The sequence below is a fragment of the Artemia franciscana genome, chromosome 19 (assembly GCF_032884065.1).
Source record: "Artemia franciscana chromosome 19, ASM3288406v1, whole genome shotgun sequence".
Lineage (NCBI taxonomy): Eukaryota > Metazoa > Arthropoda > Branchiopoda > Anostraca > Artemiidae > Artemia > Artemia franciscana.
The window spans coordinates 24,925,220-24,936,818 of NC_088881.1; the positions used below are offsets into that span (position 1 = coordinate 24,925,220).

An 11,599-nucleotide genomic window follows, 5' to 3' on the forward strand; every position below is an offset into this window, starting at 1 on the left:
AAATATTACAAAGTATACAAAATCAATGTCACAACATTCCAATTGCATTTGAATTTGGTAATAGTAGTCATGTGTTCTTTTCAGCTTTATTTCACTATTAACTTTCTTTTCTAGACATGTATTTTTTTTAAGCGCTATCCACTCTTCCAATGTAAGCCATTTTGCTGTCAAAGGGCACTTCACCTCCAAAAGAGCCTTCTCACCCGAAGGAAAAATTGCTATCCCGTCCGGACTGGCCCCTAGAAACCCATATTCCTTGTGAATGAAAAGCCCAGCAGAGTTCACAATGCAACCCATTTTCTTTGCAAAAGCTGCAATAGCTACAGGCTCATACATCAGACCATGCTCCATTGCCTTTGTTTGGCGGTTTCTGGGATACAGCAGCTGCCGAACTAATGAGCCCACAGTCTTCAACCGCCTTTTACAAACAGCACCAGCTACGGAAGCTGTAATTCTGTTTTTTCTGTATTCTATCCAGCTATTATCGATAGAATTTCTCTGAAGCCTAGTGGCTTTTTCGATACTGAGGATATCTGTTGCAGTACATTGGAGACGAGTCAAAAAATCAGTTTTTGCAATTTCGAGCGCACTGCAATCAAGATCCGGAGCAGTTGCGTTCGAGCCGTAGTTTTTGTCTGCTCCGGTTGGCTCCCCGATTTCTTTTGAAGGGAGTTTTGTGGAAGCATTAGTGAAAAGGCGCTTTTTAGCAGACAGTTTTTTACGTCGAGCAGTAGTCATGGCCCGCTGTTGTGCAAGTTTTTTCAACTGCCTACTTGGTGTAGATCCTACAGTTCTTCGAAATATTTCAAGGCGAGCTGAGTGACCTTTCGTAAATCGGATTCCTGCTGCTTTAACACGGGTGGTATATCGCGCACTTTGGCTAACCATGATGTTTTTGCCACCTATAAGCCTTGCAACTATGCTCATAAAATATTCTGCCAGGTTGCTCGTGTGGTTTCCTATCAGTAGACGAGCCCTTCTGGTCAGCGTATCAAAGGCTGAATACACATGGCTGAGAAAGATGTTGCTAGGGGTGTCTTCAGGATTGACCTGTAGAACTTTCCCGGAGAACGAGCAGCGTGTAGGACAAAATCTATGGTCGCCACGGAAAAAATGTAGAGGAATTGCCTTCAGCGCACTGATGAGATCCTTCACGCTTTTCTTCTCTGTGGTGGCACATACAATTGCATTTCTGGCAAAATCACACATTTTCTTTATTATTGCGGCACTAAGAAATCTTCTGCATTCGGCATTTTCATGCTGCTTCTTATATAGTCTGTTTTTCAAGCATTTGCACGCATGATTAGCACACTCAATTTTTTCTACATTTCTGCCATATGGTACCCTTGCTATAATTTCAGAATGGGTACTTGAATCGCCGTCGGCAACAAATCGAGTATATCTTAGATTGTGCATGGATGTTGCTATTCGGAATGCGTCAACTAATATATCTGACTCCATACCTGTACTGGGCCCCTGCCAGTTCATAAAACATGTATGTTCAGGAACAGATCTATTAACTTGATGCCTGTATTTCACGCAAGTACTGCAATATTTGTTTCTAATTCCTAGATTTAAGAGTTTCTTCGAATAGAAACCTATCACCACTCCACAGCCTGAGAGTGCACGATATCTATTCCCATAACTTCGTGTACACCAGCTTCCATCAACTATAACACATGTCTCTACAGCTCCATTTGGGTGAATTTTCTCACCTGCTTCCAGTGCCATCCTTCGCTCGGTTTTCCCATTTTCGATAAGATAGTCATAGAGAACTTTTTCCAATTCTACGCAAATTTCTTTCTCAAATTTCGTAAAGACTTTTTGAGACGGGGTATTTATTCCAATGGTAGAGAAAAGTTCTTGAACCTGGGCGTGAGTCATTCCACCATTTATTGCACCAACCACTACCTCTTTGTTGACACTTACTGTTCCTGTTTCTGTTTTGTGTTTCTTTCTGATAGTATTCACACTATCAAAATCAGTCCTTTTCCGTTTTTTGACTACGGTTTTCGTTGAGTCTTTTTTTTTAAGCCTTCTAGGAGCAAGGGGTTTTTCTGTGTGAATTGTGGCTTCCTCATGACATGATTCGCATTTGAAGATGAGTCTTGAGCGCAATCCAGCTCTATGTTCTTTAGAAAACATCATATTTGAAACCAAATTGATGTCTTGGCACCTGTAAATAAAATGCTAATTGGTTGTGAGGAAGTAAAATAGTGAAGTAGCGATTTTATTGTTTTGGTAGAAAGGAAAGTGCTATAGCTTCAAAAAGGATAGGTAGTATGTAGAGTAGTGAGCGATGTAGGGTAATTAAAATATGAAATAAAATATAAAATATAGCTAGAAATGGGCGAGAAGTGGAAATTATACGATCTAACCGAAAGTTTGTTGTATTTCATTGTCAGATTAAACCACCCAATTTTATTTATGTATGTAACCAAGCCAAAAACTGTCCTGGAACTACCAATCAGGAAAGCCAAGTATTTCAAAACTTTACAAAATCCTTTGGGGCATGACAGGAAATGCCCTCTAAACAGGACCCGTGTCGATTTACCAAATTCCAACGGAAATTACTAACCAAATTCCAAGAAAATTAAGTCTCACTTGACTCCCTAAAATCAAATTCAAAGTAAAAATCCGTGCCCCAAATTCAGTTGCATCTCAACTATCATTTAAATTTTTATTCGAGTAATTCACAAAGTTCTTATTAGTACGATTAAAAATACCAATATGCTTTTATGAGTTAGGAGGATCAAATTAGCTAGTTTATTTCTCAAATCCTTTAAAGCCTTTGCAGACATTCTTTCAGAACCTTTATCCGTACTTTTTAATGATTAGATAAAAAAACAAGTATTTTAAATGAAAGTAAGGAGCAACATTAAAACTTAGAACGAACAGAAATTATCCCGTATATGAAAGAGGCTGTTTCCTCCTCAACGCCCCACTCTTTACGCTAAAGTTTGACTCTTTCTCTTAACTCTACTTTTTAAAACAGTAAAAAATTTAGCGTAAAGAGTGGGGCGTTGATGAGGAAGCAGCCCCTTTCATATACGAAGTAATTTCTGTTCGTTTTAAGTTTTAATGTCGCTCCTTACTTCTGTTAAAAAAACCGTTTTTTTTTATTTAATTTCTGAACGTTTTTGAATCAATGCATGTTTTGATTTTGGCTCTCCGCAGATGAATAATTAAACCGAAATTTTAATATTTATTTTTTTGTCTAAAGTGCTTTCTCATAGTTTTGATCGAATGATTTTGAGAAAAAATGGAGCGGGGGAGGATGCCTAGTTGCCGTCCGATTTTTTGGTTACTTAAAAAGGCAACTAAAAATTTTAATTTTTTACAAATCTTTTTATTAGTAAAAGATATACGTAACTTACAAATTAGCTTACGTAACTAACTTCTGTATTCTCATGTTTTTATTACGTATACGAAGGGGCTCACCCCTCGTTAGTACCTCGCTCTTTACATTAAAGCTTAAATTTTGTCCCAATTTCTTAAGAATGACCCCTGAATCACAAAAGCCGTAGAATAAATAGTTGAAATTACTAAAAATACTTTAGCGTAAAGAGCGAGGTATTAGGAGGAGGTGAGCCTATCGTATGCTTAATAATTTCTGTTCGTTTTAAGCTTTAATGCTTCTCCTTACTTTCAGTTGAAAAAAGCTTTTTCATATTTATTTTTTCATTATTTTTTTTAAATAATACTAGAAAATCCTGGGCTCCCTTCATGAAAATTTTCTTCCCCCATGACAAATTCCTCCAAGGAAATTAGGTATTAGGAGGAGGTGAGCCTATCGTATGCTTAATAATTTCTGTTCGTTTTAAGCTTTAATGCTTCTCCTTACTTTCAGTTGAAAAAAGCTTTTTCATATTTATTTTTTCATTATTTTTTTTAAATAATACTAGAAAATCCTGGGCTCCCTTCATGAAAATTTTCTTCCCCCATGACAAATTCCTCCAAGGAAAGTTCCCTCAACATATCCCCCTCTTCTTTGAGTTACGAGTTTGGAAAATAAGGGGAAACACCCCTAAACGTCATAGTATATTTTTTTATTTTTCAAAATGGCAAGTTTTTTTTTTTTAAATGGAGAGTTGTGAGACAGAGTCAAACTTTAGCGTAGAAAGCAAGGCGTTGAGAAGGGAACAGCCCCTATCATATACGGAGTAATTTCTGTTCGTTTTAAGTTTTAATGTTGCTCCTTACTTTCAGTTGAAAAAACTTGTTTTTTTTATTTATTTCAGAATAGCGCGACTCATTTTTTCCGCCGATTGATTAGCTTTCGTCATAAATTAATACAGAAGTAAAAAGTGGGGCTATTTCAAAATGTAATGGGGAAATATATAATGGGCTATAAACTGTCGCTTAAAGAGGGGCGAGGGGTGGGGTATAGCAAAGCATTCGCTCTTAGGAATAGTATAAGTAGCTACTTATGGTTGTTTTAAGTTCTTTTCTGAATTTTTAGGCCTTCCTTCAAATGTGCCCCTCTCCTTATTTTTTACCAAAATATAATTTAAAAGATCTACTGTTTAATACTGTAAAAACTTTAGCGTAAAGAGCGGGGCGTTGAGGAGGGAACAGCCCCTTTCATATACTGGGTAATTTCTGTCCGTTTTAAGTTTTAATGTTACTCCTTCCTTTCATTTAAAAAAAATCGTTTTTTATTTAATTTCTGAACGTTTTTTTAGTTAATCCATGTTTTGATTTCGGCTCTGCGCAGATGAATAATTAAAACGAAATTTGAATTTTTATTTTTTTGGCTAAACGGCTTTCTCATAATTTTGATCGAACGATTTTGAGAAAAATGAGCGGGGAAGGAGGCCCAGCTGCTCTCCAATTTTTTGCTACTTAAAAAGGCAACTAGAGCTTTTAGTTTTTTACGATGGTTTTCATTAGTAAAAATATACGTAACTTACGAATTAGCTTACCTAACGAACTTCTATATTCGCAGGTATCTATTACGTATATAAGGGGGGCTCGCCCACTTGTCAATACCTCGCTCATTACACTAAAGGGGCGGATCTAGGATTTTTTTTTGGGGGGGGAGTATACATGAAAGGTTACTCCGATAAACTTGTGGACAAAGAAATACCAACAATTTAAAGGGAACTGCAACAATTTCTAAGTCGTGGGTAGGTAGTGGACATGGACTTTAATTTAATATAAAATCTGATGAGTTGTATTGAAATTAAAGTCAATTAGAAATATTGATACAAAAAAAGTAAGTTTATTAGAACCACCTCGCCATAAAACACAATTAAAAGGTTGTACACCCTCTACAAAAAAATAATATATTAACTCTTTTCTGCATAATTTTTAGCATTTGCACTTCTGGCGACTATAGCGAGTTACTGAAACTTTGTATTGTCAAAAAAAAAAAAATTAGTACCATATTTTGGTATCATACATTCTTTGGAACTAATTGTTGATTAAACATTAAGTAATAGTTCGTTTGATGGTGTAGCAGGAAAAATAGAACAAAGAAATAGAAATATAATGCTTTCTTATTGTTGCTATTAGCAGCGGATTAAGTCAGAATTTTAAATCTCCCCTTCTTACGAATGAAAATTTTCGCCTCCCAGTTGGCATTTGTGGTAATACGGACAGATCCCCTTGATAAACTTGAATTTAATTAAATACTTTTTGGGGACATGTGTCATTAATAAAAATCTAATAGAGACTGCAAAAAGTAACTGAAACCTTGTTTCAAACTTGTTTGCAAAAAGAAACAGCCTTAATAACTAAAAACTTACTAAAAACTCGACTATTAAAAACCAAATATAAAAAAATTCGTCCCTAAAAGAACCAGAGCAAGCGGTCCCAACCACAAATCTACTACTATGTCAGGGGGAGGGTGCCCCCTGCATTCGCCACTGCCCCATGTTCTAATTCAACAAAAATCCCCCTTCTTGCCCAAATAAGAGTTTCCACTGAAAGATATAGAAGAACGTTCATCCTTCACATATTTGAAATTTTAAATTACTAACCCTTCGCTCTTATCGCTCCACTTTTAACTTATAGTTTTAAAGCTTATTTTGCAACTGCAAACTTTACAATTCTTGCAAGGTAAACTAAATTGTCATTTTGTTTAAATTTGTTTTCCCGGTTTTAATTTAAGACTTTTTATGGTTTGACTTTTTTACTGATTGCAATTTTATGAGTTTAAACTGGTTTGATATTTATTACTGATTGGCATTCACCATTTTTTTTAATTTTTTTATTGAGACTAAAATGTGAATTTGGCCCTTTTGGGCTTGTGATAGCCGTTTTGTAGAAATAAATCTTGTCTTGTCTAAACGAAGATGAGATTGCTAAAGAAATAGCGAAACAACTGCCGACTATTCTATATAAGCTTTAAATTGTTGGTAAAACCAACAATAGTGAAATTAAACTAACCTAAGTAGATACCGTCGGAGCGTTCTGTTGTTTTGGGATGAAAATATCTTTAAAAGTTATCGAACATTCTTTCTCTATAGCAGAAAAGACAATTATCAAGAATTAATAAGGTACAAGTTGTATTAATTGCAACTCAGAATAATTCCCCATCCTAATAATTTTGATAGCAGTAAATCAATGACGTAAAATGAAAGACAAAGAAAAAACTTACATGTGGCGAATCACGAGCTTTTCACAATTCTCAAAAAGGTAAGGCAGATCCACAATCCAGCGTGAGCCTTTTAGAAGGTCTGACCCCAAATTTCTTTCAGAAGTGATAACTTTCAACACAAAAGGGGAATTTGTTCCAATTCCTTCGGAATTTGATTCGTCGTGAACCGAAGCATCCGTTAAGTCTTCTAACATATATTTTGGTAAACGCGGTCTGCCTCTAGCCCGATAATTTAATTTCAACTTTTCACGATGGGCCTGCACATTTGGCAAATGGAGCCCTCGTATATTTCTTTTTTTTCCCATGTTACTGTGGTCAATAGCAAGAACTATATAAGATCTTTATTAGGGTTCTGACCATTTTTATCGGGGTTCACTTACTAAAGGGTTTAATTGTTTCTTGGAAAGGCCTTGGACTTGAGACTGGTCATTTGACTGCTTTAGTATGGGTAATTTTTATTGGGGTTTATTTACCAAGGGGTGGGATTGTTTCTTGGAAAGGCCTTGGACTTGAGACTGGTCATTGACTGCTTTTGTAGTTTGCTTTGGTAGTTCTACAGCAAGACTCGGGTTTTGCTATAACAAATTTAAATATTCTGGGGACACTTTGTTTCGTTCATTAGTTATTTTGTTTCATTCATTAGTTATTAATTAGCTTGTTTTATATATTTTTAATTCTTATTTCAGTACGAAGATTATGCAAAATTGTACTTATACTACAATACATAAATTTGTCCTGAATTTATTTTAATTAAACCAAAATGATAGATCAATCTTTTTAAAATAAAACCATTGCTTCTTATTCGGCCCTTGTGCTGTGTTCAATTTATCTCTAGGATTAGACGTAGCTTATCCTTAATTATTTATACAATACAATTTTCTTATATATTCATTAACCGGCAGTTTGGTGTCTGCACCTTACTTCTTCTCTAGACTGTTTAAACAGGTTAGAACTAAATAATGCTTGACTGAATCGCTCCTGAACAATCTGAGTGGTTAGCCCCTTGGTGTAATTTTTGCATTCTTAGATGCTCCGATTACAGCTCAATCTAACCTTTTGAGGGGAAATTTTGATTTCGGAACACAAATATGTAAAGTATTTGAAGGGACTGCAGCCAGGAGGTATATATTATAGAAAAAAGCTTCTTATTGATGAATAGAAAATTTTTTGCTCTATTTTTTGATACCCACAACAACAATGTCAAGCATAGCAATCTAGAATGCAAACCCGAAACAGGTTTTATAATTATTTTGGAATTATAAAAAAAATAATTGTCGGCTTTAAGATTTGATTATGCCAAAATATTCATCAGATTTTTTTACTTCTATTGACATAAAAACCGCCAAAATCACTAATTCAGGAACGTCAGGCAAACTCCAAATGTTTAACATGGGAGGTATAGGAAGATTCTTTCCGAGTCCGTCCAGCCTTAAGCAGGTGAGCAATAACTGGGTTCCGGGTTGTATATGCCCAAAGGACATGGAAACTAATTAAAAGTCAATAACCAAGTTCATGAATGTAAAATCATCATTGATGACTACCACAGTGTAAAAATATATTCCCTTTTCTGTGTTGACTGTAAAGATGACTGGAACAGCTACATCCGCAGGATTTTGCTTCTTAGGGAATTCAATTTCGTCAGCAATGGTTACACCTTAGGGGTATAAGCCTAGAGAAGGAAACATGTTAAGAAAACATTTCATAATACGCACAATAGCTGTAGCTAACACATTTTGCATGGATCCCCCCTATACTTTACCGCCAACCCCCCTCCCCCTAAAGTGCAAATATATAGTCCAAATTATATAAAACCAATGCATTCTGTCGCCCATCGCTTGTTTTCCGGTTTTTCTTTTAAATAGTTAATTAAATTAACAAGTACAAGGTATGAAACAAGAGAGACGCATTGGGAGAATAGAGGGGAAATATATAATTTCGACTGTATATTTACACATTAGGGGGAGGGGGTAAAATATAGGGGGGTTCCATGTAAAATCTGTTAGCAACAATTTTTATGCATATTGTGAATTGTTTTCTTAACATGTTTCCCTCTCTAAAGGTCCTTCTCTAGGCGTATACCTAGCTTAGTAAAGAGTTAACCGCTTTTGATTTAAAGGTGATTCAAGAATGATAACTATTATTTAGAACTATCTTGAAAGCAAAAGTTTATCATATAAACAAGTTTGAAGGTATTTCGGAAAGCTGCTTTACAGAACCATAACCAGGATTTTTGTTCGTGGGGGGGATGTCACACAAACAATTTCAAGTTTCATCTAGATCTCTCCTCTCTAAGCGTTTTCCAAGATTTACATTTCCCCCTCCACCACCCAGTTTCCCCAGATCCAATGCATATTGGAAACAGAGCATCTGGCACATGAAATCTTTCTATATAGCCTAACCTAATCTTAATCAAGTTTCGTTAAAATCCAATCATCCATTTGTAAGATAAACATACCTCAATTTTCGTGATTTTCTCTCCCTCCAGCTCCAATGGTCGAATCTGGGAAACAACTACTATCAAGTAAATTTGTGCCGGTCCCTGACACGTCTACCAATTTTCATCGTCCTAGTACGCCCAGAAGCACAAAACTCGCCAAAGAACCATTTCATAAAGATCCGGTCAACCGTTCTTAAGTTAAAAATACCTCAATTTTTCTAATTTTTTCAAACTAACAACCCCAGTTCCCCCAAAGTGAACGGATCCGTGCCAATTATGTCAATCGCGTATCTATAACTTGTGCTTATTCTTCTCATCAAGTTTCATCCCAATCACTCCACTCTAAGCGTTTTCCAAGATTTCCGGTTTCAAAGATTTCTGTTTCCCCCTCCAACCCTCTTTGTCCTCGGATCCCATTCGAATTGAAAATAGAGCATCTGAGACATAAGATTCTTCTACATATTAAGTTTCAATAAGATCCGATCACCCATTCGTAAGATACCTCGATTTAAGCGTTTTCCAAGAATTCCACTTTCCCCCTCCAACTCCGCCCAATATTGCCAGATCTGTTTGGGATTTAAAATAAGAGATTTAAAGCACAAGATCCTTCTAAATATCAAATTTCATTAAGATCTGATCACCTGTTCGTAAGGTATACCTCACCACCGTAAGGAATTTTTCAGAATTAACCCTAGCCCCTCCCTCAACTCCACGAAAGAGAGCGGATCCGTTCTGGTTATGTCAGTCACGTATCTAGGACTTGTGCTTATTTTTCCCACCAAGTTTTATCTCGATCCCTCTACTCTAAGCGTTTTCCAAGATTTTAGGCCCCCCCAACTCCCCCAATGTCACCAGATCCAGTCGGGATTTAAAATAAGAGCTCTATGACACAATATCCTTCCAAAATTCAAATTTCATTAAGATTCAATCACCCCTTCGGAAGTTAAAAATATCTCATTTTTTTAATTTTTCAGAATTAGCCCCCCCCCCCTTCCAACTCCACCAGACAGAGCAGATCCGTTCCGGCTATGTCAATCACGTATCTAGGACTTCTGCTTATTTTTCCCACCAAGTTTCATCCCGATCCCTCCCCTCTAAGCGTTTTCCAACATTTTAGGTTCCCCCCTTCAACTCCCTCCAATGTCACCGGATCCGGTCAGGATTTAAAATAAGAGCTCTGAGACAGAGTACCCTTTCACAATACCCTGCTGTTGTGAAAATCATTCAGAGTTTCTTAATAAATAGGTTCCAAATTTTTTAATATAAGAAGTCTTTCTCTGAACCTGAGCCAGTTTTTGTGGTGTATCTCAAGGTACAAGGTCCTTGGTCTTATTCTTTTTCTAGTTATGAATAATAATATTGCTAATGATTGTGAAGTCCGCTGGAAATGTGTTGATGACCTTACCCTTGGAGAAATTTGTGAAGCAAATGAATGTAGCAAAGTTCAAATTTTAATTGATAATGTGAAGACTAAAGCTTCCGTTTCAAATATGACAGTAAATGACAGTAAATATTCTATTTTAACTTTTTCATTTTTAAATTCTTCTGAACCTAATTTCCTACCAACTATCTCTGATTCTCTTAATGTCAGTAAGATTAAACTCCTGGGAGTTATTATAACCAGTGATTTAATATGGGAAGCAAACACAACTAGTCTAGTAAAAAGGGGTAATGCTGGGCTGCAGATGCTCAAGCTTATGTCGAAACATAGCGCCCCTCCAGATGCCCTACTCCGAATATTTACATCTTTTATTCGCCCAATTCTGGAATATGCAGCTCCTGTATGGCATTTTGGACTGACAGCTGAGCAAATCGCCAGGCTCGAAAGAGTTCAGAAAAGAGCTCTAACGATAGTTTCGAAGCAGGTAGAAATGTTTTATGACGAGTTGCTGACAAAGTTTAAAATACAAACTCTGGAAAAAAGAAGAGAGAAACCCTGCATGGATTTCGGAAGAAAATCTTTGATCCACCCAATCCACAAAACCCTCCCCACCCCTCAATCCACAACAAATGACTCCCGCGCGGGGTTGCAGTGCTTGTTGACAAACTTCAGCCGGTACGCTGTGCCCACCAGCGGTTATAGAAGAGTTTTATACCTTGTTTTGTAAAAAATGTATAACGAAAGTCAGGAGGATTGATAAGTGTTTTGTTTTCTTTGTTTTGTTTTTTATTTTGCGTCGCTTTTTAATGGGACTATACCAAAGAAATTTGGCAGTGCCATGAAAATTTTGGTGAAAATAAAATCTTATCTATCTATCTCCATCTAACATTGAACAGACATTCGAACAAACGCAAAACGTGCAAGAAGACGTACATAAAATTAGAATATCAACGGAAGCATGATACGGCCCGAATAAAGGGGAACTTTCTGAAAAAAATATTACTCAATGCATTCAAACAAGGACTCAACCCTAAATTATATCGTCTATTGATTGTAAAAAATATTGAAGATCTGGAATTGGAAGTTCAGGAGGTGGGAAGAGCGTGTGAAATATTCAATTGTCTTACAAGACTAGAAACTGTCAATCAATAATGTAGATACAAAAACTCCTAAAATC

At 36.3% G+C, this 11,599-nt stretch overlaps 1 protein-coding gene across 1 annotated transcript in view; it reads right to left on the reverse strand.

Moving 5' to 3' along the window:
* LOC136039112 (uncharacterized) overlaps positions 1-7,532 on the reverse strand; it is an 8,866-nt gene extending 1,334 nt beyond the window's left edge. The window contains exons 1-2 of the mRNA XM_065722597.1: positions 6,605-7,532; positions 10-2,176 (exon numbers count right to left, since the gene is read on the reverse strand). Coding sequence (XP_065578669.1) covers positions 10-2,176; positions 6,605-6,909 — 2,472 coding nt within the window. The 5' untranslated portion in view covers positions 6,910-7,532. The remainder of the gene's footprint in view (positions 1-9; positions 2,177-6,604) is intronic.
* Between the last annotated feature and the right edge of the window lie 4,067 nt (positions 7,533-11,599).